The 17398-nt window shown below is 33.3% G+C and overlaps 2 protein-coding genes across 2 annotated transcripts in view; both read left to right on the top strand.

The window, feature by feature from the left end:
• Window positions 1-508: 508 nt before the first annotated feature.
• On the top strand, window positions 509-2174 carry LOC110991957. The gene is made up of 4 exons (XM_022257561.2): window positions 509-740; window positions 1134-1223; window positions 1298-1690; window positions 2032-2174. The coding sequence occupies exons 1-4, from the start codon at window positions 659-661 to the stop codon at window positions 2169-2171; spliced, it is 705 nt and encodes a 234-aa protein (XP_022113253.1). The 5' UTR covers window positions 509-658; the 3' UTR covers window positions 2172-2174.
• A 37-nt stretch (window positions 2175-2211) lies between these two features.
• The window catches only part of LOC110991973, a 39104-nt gene continuing 23917 nt past the window's right edge, over window positions 2212-17398 (top strand). The window contains exons 1-16 of the mRNA XM_045631762.1: window positions 2212-2326; window positions 2410-2500; window positions 3191-3307; window positions 3827-3883; window positions 4176-4310; window positions 4856-4960; window positions 6278-6382; window positions 7027-7161; window positions 7618-7791; window positions 8386-8499; window positions 10078-10221; window positions 10927-11145; window positions 11787-11933; window positions 12346-12477; window positions 14205-14285; window positions 15587-15667. Coding sequence (XP_045487718.1) covers window positions 2410-2500; window positions 3191-3307; window positions 3827-3883; window positions 4176-4310; window positions 4856-4960; window positions 6278-6382; window positions 7027-7161; window positions 7618-7791; window positions 8386-8499; window positions 10078-10221; window positions 10927-11145; window positions 11787-11933; window positions 12346-12477; window positions 14205-14285; window positions 15587-15667 — 1837 coding nt within the window. The 5' untranslated portion in view covers window positions 2212-2326. The remainder of the gene's footprint in view (window positions 2327-2409; window positions 2501-3190; window positions 3308-3826; window positions 3884-4175; window positions 4311-4855; window positions 4961-6277; window positions 6383-7026; window positions 7162-7617; window positions 7792-8385; window positions 8500-10077; window positions 10222-10926; window positions 11146-11786; window positions 11934-12345; window positions 12478-14204; window positions 14286-15586; window positions 15668-17398) is intronic.

The following is a 17398-nucleotide window of genomic DNA, read 5'->3' on the forward strand; positions in this document are numbered from 1 at the left end:
GATATGTATTTATATTTATTATAATTTATATATAATTTCGATCGTCGTCATAACACTACAGACTAGTAAATAGGCTCAGGTTCCTCTTCACAAGATAAGATTTAGTACAAGAGCGCGGTCACTGTTACCGCATCGTGTGGCCGCGCTCTTTGGTTTTTCTTTGTGGTACTATAAAAATAAATAAAATTAGAGTTCCTTCCTGTACTGAAGTCTAAGGCATTTTTATACACTATTTATTATTATTACCACTTATCACCATATCTCACGATAAAGGCTTCTTCCAAATGTCGATATTATAACCTCTTGCTATGTTTTACCATTCTACCCCAGTTAGTGCTTCTCTTGTCATCCTTTGGGTACTCCGAGTGTTTCCTTCTTTATCTCTTCTTCCCTTTCTTTTCTCGTGTTTATATATTGTGTTTTATTCTATAATTGTTTCTGTCATATAAATTTAATTGTTTCATATTCTGACATTATTGACGTTGTCAATTTTTGAAACCGTGTGGTTGTTTACTTAATTTATTTTTTAATTTTGTAATTAAACTCGGGAGTCCCTTGGTGTGGGACATCCCGGGATTTTTTGGTGGCTTCTTCTTACTCATCTGAGACATGAATATAAAAATCAAAGGCAAAATCCCAAACAAGTTTTTGTATAGTGATGGAAAAACCTACTAGACCGAAAAGTAAGAATAAGACTTCTGCAGCAAAACCGAAATCTGCGAAGAAACGAAAAAGTGATGGTATTTATTTTTATACTTTTATATTTAGATTATTATATATCTAGTGTCAAAAATGTTAGAGCCATATTTATCATAACCATACAAACCTAATGAATTAATCACTAGTTCGCAAAACTATGTTTTATTCTTATTTTCATATCGAACATAAATAAACCTTTTAATGCACTCTTTAACGCACACCACGTATGTATTGCCCATAATAGCATTTTCAAATACTGTTTTAAGATCCTTCAAGAAAGCACACTAGATAATAACACAAACATTAGTTGAGGTTGTCTGTATAGTTTAATACAATCCACCAGAACTCTCCACAAGGCACGTCATCTGATGTTATTATCCAGGTTTCAGTCTATTGGAATATAATACAATTGGACAAATTCTCTGTTTGTTTAGGACCCACGTGCTCAATGTTCTTGGCTGATTTAACGAGGAAATTAATGTTGAAAAAGAAAGAGGACGCCGAAGCGCCCACAAACATAGTCCGTTAGTGTTACCAAATTATTCATTTACGTTTCTCATTGTAATGGATTTAAGCAATCGAATTTTTGTTTTCATAGAAACAATAATTGAAAGCCTCACTAACGCACTACCGGTGAAACTGTCCAGAAAAACACCACCCAGAAAAGATTCGCCTATGAAAATAGAAGCGTTACAGGAATACGCACCAGAATTACTTTCGAATGACACACTTGATATACCTAGACCGGTAATTATTATTGCTGATGAACCACCCAGTGATACTCTTGGTTTGAAGAACAATTTGAAGATACCAAAAATGCCACTAACAAGCAGTGATGTGTTCAAAGCACCGGACAGGAAAATTAGAATTCCAACTGAAGATGTTGCCGTAAATACTGGAAGCGATAAAGATGTTGCAGGTGAAATTGCCAAATATGTAAGCACGTTGAAGAGGATATCACTTATTGCTGAGGAGTTTAATCAGAAGACGGGTAAGAGCAATAAATTAAATGGCAAATATATGTTGCATTGTGTGAATTTCTAGGGGTCACCATACATGCTCGTTTTAATAATTAAGTAAGAGAATTATAAATATTGAAAAAGCATTTTGTTTTTAAACCGGATGAACTCCCAAGTCCAGAGACAACGTTAAATGATAGTAACATCGCGTACACACCCACTCAGCCAGAGAGCTCGTGGGCAGTCGCTACAATTTTTGTTGCTATTATTAATATCGAATGGAATAATGACAAAATAAATCTATTTCTTTCGAAAAAGTAATTCTTTATAATTCTCATAATTTATCAGGTTTAATTGAAATTAATTGTTACAGCCAAAAATCTTAAAGAAATCGTGGACAGTGTACAAGAAGATCTTATAAAAAAATTGGAAGAAATTAAAACCGAACAAGGAGCGAAGCCTGCCAGTAAAATAAATCTTGAAATTGAAGCAGGGACAGCATCTAAGAAATGACGTCACAGAAAAATAAAACGCTGTCAACATGTGTCAAAATGTTTGATCGGCTTGACAAAATTTCTCGTAAATAAATCCGTAAAAATTTCACAGCTGTTTTACTAAATCGTACGTGTAGAATGTAGGCTTTAAACTTCACAGAAAAAGGTATTATAGTAAGTAGTGCGGCTCGTACTTGTGAATTAGTAAATTGCCGTACTTGTCAATAATAAATTTGACTCTTACATTGCTTCCTCAGATGGATATTCATGAGTCACCAAAACTCTGCAATTCAAAAGAAACAAAAATTGCTTTTGGGCGGATGACGTCACGAAGTAAGATGGCTAAAGGTAAAGTTTGGTTCATAACGATTTAAACACAAAACTGAGTCCTAGAGTATATAAAGTTTGAAAGACGCATAATAATATAATTTATAATTACATATGAAAAGCTTATATCTAATTGCGCTAGTTATATAAACTAAATTAGTCTTCTATCTGACGCTGGACTAGTTTGCAACCTGTATTTCAGCATACAGCGCCTAACCCCTTAAATATATCAGACTAAAACTCTAGCCTCAGTATAGTGTGTGTGTGGGAGAGAGTGTTTAATACTATATTACCCAATAGAATACTATAATATTAATATATTATACCTGTACATAAATAATATACTAAATGCCTTTCAATTTTTATGTATTAATCATGTCGAATAGTTTTCTACAAGTAGTTATATATCTAGTGTAGTAGTATATCTATTCATTTATAACCAAGAGTTCCTCAGTTTTATCGTCCATATACAGCTTGCTAGCTAGTGACTGTTAAATGTGTATTTAAATTTATATTTATTAAATGTCAGGAATATATGTTTTATATATTTTGTGCAAGCGGTACTAGATAACAAAATATATGTGAGGAACCTAACAGCCATTTGGGTCCTTAAACAATAATAAGTGATACCTGAACATCGACTTTGCTTCCGTAATTAGGCTTGTATTTATTCTGTTACTTATATGTCTGACACATATTTGAATTTCACAGATTTAAGAAATGTAACGCACGAGGAAAAGAAAGAAGAAAAGACAAAACCAGTAAAAATACCAATTATATATCTCAAGAAAAATAATGCACAAAGTAGCGGGCATCTTGATATTGCAGGTACTTCTGTTTATATATTAAAAATATGCTATACATATTTGAAATGAGTATTAACGCCATATGTGAATTGATACAATTTTATTTTTATTCTGTTTAATTATTATTTTAAGTAAAAAAAGGCTTCTCTATGTAATTTCCATCGCAACAGTCGCTATGATGTTCACATTCATGTTTGGTGCGTTAATTATCATTCTGCAAATGTGTGGATTGTGGATTCTGCGATTTAAAAAAAAATTAAGTATCCCGGAACCACAGTTTATAGTGTAAAAATCATTTTTTTAATGGGTTTTTACAAGTAGGCGACACCGTTTGACTTCATTTATTATTTATTTAAAAAATCACTATAGCTGCAGCTCACTATGAACATATTAGATCAGTATGAATCAGATCATTTGATACGTTAGTGAGTGAGTGAATGAACGTAGTTTATCGATTCTAACTATCGCAATTGTCCCATCACTTTGTTTGGCGATTTCGCATGTATTTATTCGATATATTAATAGCAATGTATTCTTTTAGGTGAACCAGCGACGAGTAGAAAAGCAAAGTCCGCAACAAAGAAGCTTGAATTACCAAGTAATTATTGCTTTTATTTTATTGCTTTTATTATAAATAAATGTCAATAATTAAAATCAAAAACAATAAGTTAAGTATATTCTCAGAGCTTTGGTGAGTTAGACTTCACGGTAAAAAACTGGACATTACGACATGACGTGAAGCATGACATATCTTAAACCCAAAAAACTCTGATTGCTTGCTCATCGAAACAGCATACGCCCAGATGTATAATATTTCTATAGAGTGTAAGAAAAGACACAGAAATCTATGATTACATAAATTTTCCATCCCTATTTCAATATGATTACAGAACCAGACAAGCAACCTAGCAGAATACCAAGGCGGAACATAAGTTTTATAAAGAAGAAGCCATCCAAGGATACTAAGGATCACGTTTTCCTGCAAAACCAAAATGTTCAGAGAGTACAAGTATTTAATTCGCCAGGTATATTTTTTTTAATGGGGTCAAACAAGCAGGTTATCTATAGTTAAATGTTGTGAACACTGTTCTCTTGAATCTACTCTACTCGCCCCTAGGCGACGGAAATACCAGGAATGGTGGTGGTACCAAAAAATGGTGGTTCACGGCAAGTTCCTTTGAAAAGGTTCTGTTTGAGCGCGTGTCGCTACGGTTTTTTAAAAAATCGTTCAGTTCTGACGCGTGTTTATTATAATTATTGTTAATACTAATATATAAGATTATCTACATTCAGAGATACAGTTTTCTAGATTATTTGTCGGAAAGCGACCTATTTATATTTATATAGCGTAAGAGGTTATTGTGATTTAAATATACATAGAAAAGATTAAGCGATGCCATAATTTTACAAAAATATAACAGTTCTAGTTAAAATTTGTCCATTCATACGTATTGTATTTATTTATAGCAGCTATATATAAACTAAATAAGATTCACACATAAAACTAAAATACAATAAAATAAGCAAAAATACATTTCTAGAAATAAAATATTTAAATCAATAATTTTAGGTTTAAGAGATGTGGATGCGCCGGTTTCTGTTACTGCAACGAGGCCAATTCCAACATTAGGAATCATTTATGGAAACACAATATTCAGCAGTGATGTTTACAATGGTTATAAACTAATATATTTGAGATATTTACATAATTAAAAAATCAATATAGATTACATTTATAAAGTCCCTTCCATGTCGTGTGCTAAGTTGATGAACGAAAAATGGTATCTCTGAACCTTGCATGATAATTTTTGATTGACCAAATTTAATTTCATCGCCATAAAAACTGGTCAAAATATTTTACAACAGTTATCTGTTTGACAAAACTATGGTTAAAACTAGTGTATATAGAATCTCAGTAAAAGTTTTCGAGAAAGTTAGATTCTCAGTTTTAGTTCATTGGAGGGTTTAAAAAGAATGCAAATTGCAAAGAATATTTTATAAATTACGTCGTTAAATTTGTCGAATGACTGCTTCACTTCAAAACAGTTCCAAGTTTTTTTTCTACCGTTCTTAACTACTTGTGTGTTATACAGTAACTAATATTAAGAAGACGCAATGCTTAAAAGTCTTAAAAAATTGATAATATTACATGCACGATGTAAAAGATATTGTCTCAGTTCCCAGTGAATTGCATTAGATTAGGTTAGGTTGAAGCCGAAAATGTTTACATTATTTCATTCATTTCACAAATCTTGGTGTTTTAATTAATTTCTATGGGGTTAAAGAGCATGCACTACCATATAGTTGCATGGTACACCATTGCTGAGTGATGAAAATATGTATAAAACAATTTGAAGCTATTTTAAATTTAGCCAGGATTCGATAAATTTACCATTACTTCTTATTATTTGTGGCGTGTAACTGGTAATAATCAAAGACATTAGTTATAGTTATATCCATGTTTCTGTGTATTTTTTTAAGTAACAGAAAAGATTCTATAATGACAAAGAAGAAATATTTTTTTGCGTATTAAAATAATAGTAACGATTAAAAATAAAGTTTTCAGTTGTTACAATTTGTAGAGACCGTCACAGAGAACTTGTGTTACGAGTAATATATAAAAACAAATTTAATAAAAATCAATGCTTTATAACAGGTTTAAATATCTTTGTGTGTAACGAATAAACTCATAAACAACTAAACCGACTCCAAATATTTTAACCATAAGCATTCTACATTATCACATATTTAATCAATAAAAAAACAGAACTATGAACAAGCCCCTTACTCTGTAACTTCCAAAAGTGAAATATTAAAACGTGAGGGTTGGTACCTCTTGCGCAGTTAAGTTACAGGGTAAGAGCACAGGCCGCTAGAAAGTTAAAAATTTATTACACACATTATCTTACAGCCTATGTGACTACGACAATGTGGAGAAACATTTATTTGAGGGTGTATGCTTTATCATCTAATCTTTAAATATTGCTTTTAGATTATTTCCTAGGATCAATAGAACAACGCCGTGACCAGTTTCGTCCACAAGAAAGCGAAATTGCTAATAACTCATCGAGTGTCAGAAGCAGTTCATCAAAATCTGGTAATATTATTATACACATATCCCATAGGTATAAAGACATTTATTTTCTTTCTGATATATATCTTAAAATTTGTCAATGACAATATGTCGAAGATATATTATCGTTGTTTATATTTAACTGTCCTTTATCTATGGCTCAGTGACGACAAAACATTATTTAGAATCGAGACTAAACTCAAACTTTAAATAACTTAATTAAGTTATTTTATGCGCTAATAACGTTAATAGCCCCTTCCGGCTTTGAACAGGCAACTGTCATCCTTAAACCAAGAAAAATAACATTTTAGGTAATCGCATTAAATTCCGTACAGTAGTTTTTGAGGTTTACGCGAACAGACAGATGGATAAACGCGGCATATTCTTTACATCCCGTCGCATTTTTTTGTAGGCATAATTGAGCTGTACAACTTTTGTCTAGAACTCATATACTTCTCTCTTTAAATTCTCATCATCATTCTCTAAAATCTCATCTTTAAAGCACCCTTCGTGAAAAAGCTTTTCGTGTCTCCGTATTACCGTGACTTTGCAAATCCGACAACTATCCGGTTAATATATAGCTAAGTATTCACTAATAACGTGTCTTTCTTTTAGTAAAACAATTTTCAGAATAGGTGTAATAGATTCTTTATATATGATGCTTTTAGAAGATGTGAGCCAAATTCAAAAGGAGCAATCCAAAAACACTGTTGTATTCAGGAATTTTTTCAAAACAACAAATGAAAATGTTAAGGAATGGCTTTCGTCTGAACTGGAAAAACCGACAAGAGATCACGAATCAGGTAAAAACTTATCTGTAAAATAATTAAATCTTTTGTGAAAATCGGTCTGACACATTTCAGGTATCTATCGGTGAATTGTATAGCTAATAACAGATACTCTATCACTAAATTATAATATACTTAGTCATATAGTAATGTTCATTTTCTATAGAATAGTATCTTTCTATGAACACTCGCTATAACATTAGCGTTATTTGTGTAAATATATATAGTTATATTAAATATGTACTGGTTGCAGCTCCTTACAAACGTTGTGTCAAACAAAACTTGGCGATTAAAAAGAGTGACGGAGAGTTTATTGCCAGTTCTACTCTTCCGTTCTACGCCTTTGATTTGAGAACTGGCAATAATGTCACTGGTGCCTTTGCGCTGGCCAGTCAGTGGTTAGACATCGTTGAGGATCATCCCTTTAGGTCGGAGGAAGAACAGCCCCCTCTAACAAGTCCTGTGAATTAGTTTCAGGTTACCATTCAGTTAACTCTCCAAGGAATTGTAGTGATCCTTCACCCCATTCAAGCTCCAAAGAATCCAAAGCAGACATAATTAGAAAATATTCGATGCTCTTTAAGAAACGTCGCGAGCCGAAGAAGTCTGTGTCAACAGCTGATATATCTAAGAAAAGTAGTACTGGTATAATAATTTTCTTTAGTTATATATTACTTTAAATTAAAACACAGAATCTGTTATATATTTAAAGAATACTACAAATTAACTATGGTCAAGTTTAATTTATATCCCATACTTATGACGGAGATTACTGCATTTCGATTGTTTAAACAAGCTAAAGTGTGTAAAGAAGCAGCTATAACTAATAAATAATTAAATAACAAACAGGCTGATGTGGTGATAACTGTTTTTCGGGGACCTGTAATTTGTCAGGTGTAAATTATACTTAGATTCAAAACGATGAATATTTGTTAAGTTTATATCACTATCGTTGTCCGTCATTTTAATTTAATTTTAAAAACTGAATCGACGATCGATTGACTGCACTATTGAAAATTTGACTTTGACATTGACAATTTACAACCAGTAAGATGTGTATGATATTGCGTGGTGTTGCCATTCTCATAAAACAAATGACATCGTGTTCTTTTTTTACTTAATCTCTGGCATCCTCAAACCATAATAAAGTAACATGTTTTGTAATAATAAATAAATACATTTTTATGTTGAAGATTAGCCGCGCTTTTTACTGAACTAATTCTCACGTAAACTTTCCAGCAAATTCAGTGAAATCAAAGACTACAAAATTAACTGACAACCGCGAAGTAAAAACAAAGAATCCTTTACCTAAGATGAACACTGATATTAAACCTCTGAAGCCCTCGAACGTTGGTAAGTTATTTATTTATTCTTCAACTATATTAACAGTTACTTTTAATGCAATGATATGGCACAATAATACCCACACCGAATATCCTACATGGTGAACCTTAAAAATACATGTTTGTATACATAAATTATAACTACCAATATAGCAAACAACTCTTGTGAACTCAGCCAGTGTACAAACAAATAGGTCTACCTCGATTCAAACTCTGTTTATTATTTGTATTGCTCGCGTGAGTAACCCTTATCGAACCAAGTTGGAATGTGCGAGGGTACATCCAAAAGTGTAGGCTTCCGTATAAAGTTTTTACTTGGCTCCGTAGATCCAACAGAGATCCCTATTATATCCAGATTATGAATCTGACCTGTTATTATCTTAAGTAAATACACTGATACAGCTAGCTCTCTTCTGAGGCGTAGCTGGTCGTAACCCACCATACCCAGAACAAATTCAAATTTCCTGACAAAACTCAAAAAAAACGTCAAATTAAATGTATATGGAAATGGATAAAAATAGTAAAAAGTGTATTTCCCTTTATTAAAGACTGTTAGTAGTGTTACTGGACACTCTCTTATATAGTAACTTATGTTAGATTGAAATTATTATTATTCTTATGCTAGGCTTCGGCTAGGCTAGGATCGTAATGTTAAATTATATCTTTGTGCAATTGGGCAATTTATAAAAAAATTAACTTTCGTGGCCCCGAACATTGAAAATCAAAAATATTGCAAAACAACTACATACTTATTAAAATTTATAATGATCATTGCATGATAGACGTGCTATTTTTGTAGTTGACAATTCATATATTCAAGTTCAATTAAACTACATGGAAGTGTAACAAATTTAATAGACTAAAATATAATATATTTACATTTTCGTGACAATGTTCGTTCCCATACTCCTCCGAAAGGGCTGGACCGATTCTTATGAATTCTGTATGCATATTCAGTAAGTCTGGGATTCAGCTGCTATCTATATTTTAAACCCCTTATTAAAATATAGCCCAGCCGAAATTTTATTTTTTTATTTTTTAAACAATTCTTTTTAATGATACAACGTATAATTATATTCTATAAATTAATTATTTTATAATTAATCATTAATATAATTTTTATCTACCTTCTACGATCAACCCCTATTTTATTTGTTAGTTAAGAAGTTATAACTCTGAGGTTATATCAGAAAACAACACAGAAAAACCTAAAAATTTTTTCTTGCGTAATTTTCAACGAAACAAAAAAGTCTGGGGTAGCATAGCAAAATGTTCCATGTTGGTATGTACTAAACGGGTAGGACAAGTAAAATCACATTAAGGAGAAACAGCTAGTATATATATATGTAATTTAAGCTGATGAACCTTTGATGGGGTACTAGACATTGGTGGGTTTCCTTGTCGTTGAATGTAACGTCTCTTTTCGAAAAACGACAAATCTCTGTAGCGTCAGCAAATGCAAACTCTTGAGATAGAGTTTACACTGTTTAAAAAAAATTAATGGTAGTAAAAAGGAGTTCCAAGTAAAAGTGAAAGCCATGCGAATGTTGGAAAACATACATTACTTGTTTTGCTACTTTTAATGCAGGTTTTTACGCAACATTCAAATTTCCGTCAACACCGAATCCAACTAAAAGAAGAGAACATGGCACCAGTGCAGGTGCATGTGTGCCTTCATATGTTGAGTGTGCGTCGGAGGTTTTGCAGAAAACTACCAATTTCGAAACAGAAGGTGTGTTTTAGATGCGAAGAATATTTTTAAAACCATTAAACAAACAATATTGCAATATTTCAAATACCATACAGTGGCTTATAAACCGTTTTTGTAACCACCAATATAACGGAGTATTTCATATGGGAACGTTCAAGTACTCCGTAATGTAATTATTGACATGTACGCCCTTAAAAAATACTAAGAACATAACATGATGCGGTAACAGTGCGGTACTACGCCGGAGTGGTGCCGCAATGTCATCTTACGTACAAATTACTATACTGTGTCACACGATGCGGTGCGACGCCGCGCGGCCTGACTTGTGACCTGCGAGGTGGGAAGTGATAAAATTATATTGCCACACCGCAACGCTCGTGTGGCACCCTATATACTCTCGAAATAATTGCGGTGCGACGCCGCAATTATTTCAAAACAACAACAACATCGTGCGGCCGCGCTCTTAGTTTCAAAGTCAAAGTCAAAATTTATTTATTCAACAGGTAACATATTGTACACTTATGAACGTCAAGTACCGGAAAGTCACTGAAATGCCTTTTTTATTATTTTAATTACTTATTTCAAAACTATATCGCCCATGTAATGTACCGTGACGCTTACCCCTCCCCCCAGTACTTAATCGCATATGTGCATAAATTAAGTTATCTCCCGAGTAAGTTCTTTGAATGTCAGGAATATTTACCATTAAAATACCTATATTCTTAGGACGAGACACACCCAGCACATTGAATGGCAAAGAAAACCTACCAAATTCAAGCCAGGTGTTGGATAATGTTAGCGAGATAACTGATCAGTTGGACTGGAGATTACCAAGTTCGCAATGCAGTACTATCTTCAAGACCTCCAAGGAATCGGAGACCACTGTCAGTACTTGGCACGATCAGAGGGATTTATCAAGTGACTATTCCGCCTTTAAATACCCAGGTACAGAATCAAAATCCTTAATAAATTAAATGAAATAGCGCCGGCGTAATAGGTCTGTAAGCCTCATGAATAGGTGAGGAGATAAATAATCTTCTACTCTCTTCATAAAACAAATTTATTCATCTGGATCCATTGACACCATGATCCAATATTAAAGTCAATCACGGAAGATACGCTTGATTATTAAAAAGAGCAACACTAAAACTAATATTGTCTATGACTGTAGTTGAGTAATTACGAATAAATATTGTTCGGATTAAATCTGTAGCTGAGTTCATCAACGGCTGTCAAGGCATAATACAAAATATCATCCGTATCACCTCGACAGCCGTCGTTTAACAACTGAGGGTTTCTAAAGCAGTTTTTTCCGCACCACCAGTGTGTGAAGTATTTACGAATCACTTCGACTTAGGGCTTTCAAGAAAGCAGCATACCAATTCTTAAAAGGCTGGTAACGCATTTGCGCGCCTTCCGACAATGTGAGTGTCCATGGGCAGCGGTATCACTTAACATCAGGTGAGCCTCCTGTGCCTTTGCCTCTTGTTAAATAAAAAAAAAATATCTGGTATGTAATGTATGTAAATTAGCTGCATTTTTATACTCAAAATAACGCTTAACTACAGAACTGAACTATATTTCAGATAATTGCAGCTATCACGAATATTTCTACCATTATTGTTGGCGGAAGGAAATTATTGGACGCGACAATGATCGGCGGAACCTTCGTGATTCGTATGGGAGATGCAAAAAGTGTCACAAGTATAGGAATTATCCTACCAAGAGTAACAGTAAGGCAAATTCCATAATTTAGTCTTTTAACATTAAAGCAGTTGAGTAGCAAATCGTGATACAGATTTGAATCTTATCTACGTACAAAGATAGTATGTTGGTTACCATAGCAATACATACGGTACCCACATTCCATAATTGGGGTGGGAAAATCTAGATATGGCCGACCCAACAGAACTCGTATATACAAGTTCAATGACATATTTTGACAACGCAACAATTTGCAGAAAATATAACATCCATACATTGAGTCTGATTTTATAATGTCTAATTTACTAAAAGCAAGAAGTAACCATGAGAAAATAAATATCATTGTCATTATAAATATAACCCTAAGTTATATCTTAAGTGTTTGACAAAAAGACTATTATATTAAAATATAATATATGTTAGGTAAACGTTCTCTTGCAGTTTCTAGAAGATTAGTAAAATTGAAAAACCGAATTGCATTAAGCCGCGTCTGCAAACATCGCTTGAATCGAGTGTGGAAGAAAACTACGCAGAGATTTTCAGATTGGTCTAAGTCTACAAAATATACTAAATGTAAGGAGGATCTTATGTTAATAATATGTATGAGGGTGGTTTCGATACCGCCATATTATAGTATTCACTATGACACCTATACTTGTTTACATATAGATATATACTGGTAAACTAAATAATATGCAGTTCTGCAGTGAAAGTAACAAAGATTTAATATTATAAAGATTACATAGATTCATTCGGTTATGAGGTTTTGCAACGAAAAAGCATAACTAATTGTCCTGCTACGCTCATTGTCCTGTTAGTTTGCGTCGAATTTAACTCTCATTCACTCCACACGATTGGCATATGCGACCGTATTCAATTTTGTTCATAAAAGTATGCAATCACATTATTAATGTTTTGATATGACGTCACGTTAAACTATTGTCCGTCAACTGACATTACCGACAACCATCTTTACCGACAACTTTCTTATTTCCCTTAAACCACTAAGACTAAGAGAAGGAATAAACATATTAATTAATGAAATTAAGAGACTAACAAAACACAAACTCTTCCTAATCTCATTTATATTATTCACAATATTAAACAGTCTGTCTTGGTTTCGCATGGCTATTGAGTTCAGAAAAAAAAATTGAAAATTTTTTTTACAAGCAAGATTCAAGCAGCAATAAGTCTTAATGTTGAGCATTGTTGGCTTAGTGGCTACAGCGTGCGACTCTCATCCCTCAGGTCGTAGGTTCAATCCCCGGCTGTGTACCAATGGACTTTCTTTCTATATGCGCATTTTACATTCGCTAACGGTGAAAACTTAGTGAAGAAATCGGCTTGCCTTAGACCCAGGAGGCTGATTGCCTATTGATCATGAAACAGATTCAGAAACCTGAGGCCCAGATATAAAAAGCTTGTAGCTCCACTGATTATTTTTACAGCTTAATATTACGACCTAGTTCGATTGTATAATAGTTCAATGTGTTGTGAATTTCCACAGGGTCATATAGAATTTTACTCTATGTCAAATGTAGTTTGTATGAAAGGTGTCTCAGACAAAAACCACTCTAAATGAAATTTTCTCTACACAAAATTTCTGATCTTATTTACGCGTTGAAATACTGAATTCGAATGGGATTTTATTTGAAATTGATTTTATTTTAGATATCTGTGAGTTAATATAATAAATTGTAGTAGATTAAACCTAAATTATTTTTAAATTAAAAGTCTTATTTATGTTTTCTCCTATTTGTACCTATTAAATATTACGGTGGTTGCCTAGAAGAAAGCGATACGGCCGCCAGTTGTTATATATTTAATGTCCTGTATTTCTGTATAACTGCAACGAAGTGTAATTAAGTAAATGAAAAAAATAGTATTTATGTCTCAATTTTTGTGTTGTTTGTGAACACACAATTTGACTGAATCAGACAAAACACATGCGATACATATAACGACAGATAAGTACTTTAGTCAAATCGTTGTTATTCAATAAAACTTAAATCGTATTATGGTTGACATATGACGCAAGCAATTAAATAAAAATATTTTATTGCTTCGTCTTGCTTAGTATTGTATTGCGTCTTAGGGAACTGGCAGTAAATGTAATATTAGAAGCAATTAATGTACATTTCTTTTTTTGACGTTCACAACTGTACATTGTGTTACCTACAAGAATAAATGATTTTTGAATTTGAAAATTTGAGTTATGAGAGTATTTTTTTGCAATGAAGTGTCAGTAAAATAAATATAAGAAGTACAACATAGTTTTATAATAATTTATTTTGTTTCAGTTCGAATGTTGTATTACTTGCAACGGTATCATTTCGATAATGCTGACGTACAAACGACGATGCTTGTCTATCATGAAACAGGTAACCAAAGCCAATCCACATTTTTTAATTCCTCGTTTAAATTCAATTTTTTTTAATTTATGTACGACTAGCAGACTCGGCCAAGCGTTGCTGTGGCTAAGGTTTTTGTTATATTACATAGTAGTAAATTAATCAAGGGAAACCGTAGGAGAACTTATGTGAAACGTTGGTACCACGACACGGACCTAAACTAAACTACCTTTAACTCAGCGCCATCTGTTAGAATTGTATCAAATAATAAACAAATGTTAATGTTATCGTAATTTTAGTAAGGATGCCTATTTTTTTTGAAAATGAAATATAGCCTATGTCACTCAGGAATGATGTAGCTTTCCAACAGTGAAAGAATTTTTCAAATCTGCCAAGTAGTTTCGGAGCCTATTCAATTCATACAAACAAACAAAAAATCAAACCTTTCCTCTTTATAATATTAGTATAGATATAGAAACGGGTTCATCGGATGTTAACTAACACCGCCGCCCATGGGCACTAATACCAGAGCGCTCGCAAGTACGTTGCCGGCTAATAAGTATTGGTCCGCTCTTTTGGATGACCCTAAATCGAATTGGTTCGGAAATACTTAAATGGGCAACTGGTTCTATATAGTGGTGGTGCGCGTCAAAAACTGCCACAACGCTCAGTTGTGGAACGATTGACGTCGAGGTGATAAGGATGGTATTTCGTATTTTGCCTCGACGTCCGACGCGTTTAAAACCAATTATAACCAACTCATCAATTCTCACAGAAATACTTTTCAATATATTAGAATATCTTAATATTTTTTTTTAGAATTAATTTACTTTGAATATAGTTTCAGTAAGATAATTCAAATAAAATAATTCAAGTATTATATTTTTCTTCTATACGATATTTAAATGTATCATTTATCTCGCGTAGAAGACCGTAAATTATGATAAAATCGGAATAAAATTTGCCATTTATATGAGTTATAGTATTATAAGTCTTAATTCGATTCCTATTCAATAACTTACCGAAATTGACAAACCCGAATTGATACTATAGCCAAGTTTAGCGGCCTATAGAGATCAACTGGCTTCGAGAGGTGTAAAGTGTAGTAAAGATATCAATCCGATTACTTATAAGTAACGAAGTCATATGGAACACGGTGTAATGGTTGCAGCTCATTGCGTAAAACAAAAAAAACTTGGCGATTAAAATGTGTGAAGGACAGTTTATTTCCCAGTTCTTCTCTTCCATTCTAGGTCCTTGTTCCAGTAATTTAATATGGTTTTTTTGCAGTACATAAGTGTACATTGTGTTTTATGACGTTTACGTTTTAGGTACTGACGCACGGGCGTTGGCTCAGAAATCAGCAGCAATCACGACGGAAAATGTCCAAGTAGCTACACGGAATGAATTAGGTTAATATAGTATTTGGATTTAACCTTTAACAAACCTTTATTTCTAGCTATGTTCTTGGCCTAAGCTTTAAAGCCATATTAAATGCAACAAACTCTTTGGCTTCATGATCCTTAAAAATGTGACACATCCCTATCATTCTCCGATGTCTGTATCTGTGCCATGTTAAACGCATATCCCCATTTTAATAAGTATAGATTAATCCTAAAAATATTTAAAATGTTGGAGAAATTTTGTTAACAGTAATTTTAATAAGCGTTTTCCAATTTCTTTGGAAACAATCGGTTTTACGTTGTAAAGATATACAGAAAGCCAGTACTAATTTTCACTTTCAAAAACTTTCAAATGATTGTTTATAATTCGTATAGAAATACCTGTTTGAAGGCCAAAGAGATTGAATTGACTTGACAGACTTGAGAGACTGAAGTTTGGGTCTTTTAGACTCAAACTTGTAATAATAAAGCCAGACGTAGGTACCCATTATGTACTGTTTCTGGGCCATCGGGGTGTTTTACTTTTAACCATAATGGCGCTTCTAAACGGGCCATGTTTTGCTGCAATTGATGGCTGCAACACATGGCCCGGCAACATTGCAAACAATGTCAGCCACACTATGCAATATTGCAGTAATGTCCCGGCCATATAGCCAAACATGTTTTGTGTAGCCACTTATGGCCGATATGGCCCCGATGGGTTGCCGAACGATCGCTAGGCTATCGAATTCAACTGCAATATTGCACAGCCAGTTCTATTGTTGTTTCAGTCACTCTCTTTGTTATGGCATAGTGTATCCTTTTCTACGCGACATGAAGTTTGCTATGAGTGAAGTGTGCCTGTTGCTATATTCTGTGTTTTGCGATCAGCTGCATTTTGACAACTACGTAAAAATGGTTACTGGTCTAACAAGACAATTACTGATTTTATTGAAGAAATACATTTGCACCCCGAGTTGTGGGATATAAAAACCGGCTCATAAAAAGATAGAAATTCTAAAAAAGATGCATGGAATGAAATCGCTGAAAAGTTTGGCATAACAAGTAACGAGGCTTACAAAAAATTCAGAAGCCTAAGAACTTACGCAAATAATGAGGAGAAAAAGAAGGAAAGTGGTAGTGCTGGCGGTAAAACAGTAAAGTGGTTTGCTTAAGATGCGATATCGTTTCTCTTTACTCAAAATACCACGAATATAGGATTACATAGTGAAAATGAAAACTTGTAACGTAAGTATCTTTAATAAAATATTTTAGTCATTATAAATGTACATATCTCTGTATTACGTATGTTATATATCGATTGGTAAATTGAACTTCTTCCCTCGAAATCTTTTGCAACTTGTTTCCATTCTGTTACTCCTGACGGCATCTGAAAGGCTTAAAGATATACTAAAAATTTTATGCATTCACAGGCGACTGAAACTACATACTGACATCAGTGCTGACCCACGTGAAGTCGTAGAATCAGAAACAACCGACACTTTGGAAGCCGTCGATACTACTCCAAAACCACGTACTAAAAAGCTCAAAATATTATACGCGATGCTGGCGAAAATAAAAACGAATATGCTGCTACTAGATACCTATTATTATTAAATTTAAAAAGTACATAATAGTTACCACCTATGCGTAACATATTTAATAAACCTATGTTAACTTACCTTGATGTATTATTTTAATCCTTCTATAATAGCTGTACACACCTCTTGTATAAAAGTTGAAATCTAACACTCGGAACAG

The sequence above is a fragment of the Pieris rapae genome, chromosome 16 (assembly GCF_905147795.1).
Source record: "Pieris rapae chromosome 16, ilPieRapa1.1, whole genome shotgun sequence".
Lineage (NCBI taxonomy): Eukaryota > Metazoa > Arthropoda > Insecta > Lepidoptera > Pieridae > Pieris > Pieris rapae.

What these genes read in the sequence shown, in the direction of transcription:
- LOC110991957 (XM_022257561.2), top strand. Translation starts at nt 659, where the DNA reads ATGGAAAAACCTACTAGACCGAAAAGTAAGAATAAGACTTCTGCAGCA. An exon ending in GAAGAAACGAAAAAGTGATG is followed by an intron (nt 741 to 1,133) that starts GTATTTATTTTT and finishes CTGTTTGTTTAG; the next exon opens with GACCCACGTGCTCAATGTTC. An exon ending in GGAGTTTAATCAGAAGACGG is followed by an intron (nt 1,691 to 2,031) that starts GTAAGAGCAATA and finishes TAATTGTTACAG; the next exon opens with CCAAAAATCTTAAAGAAATC.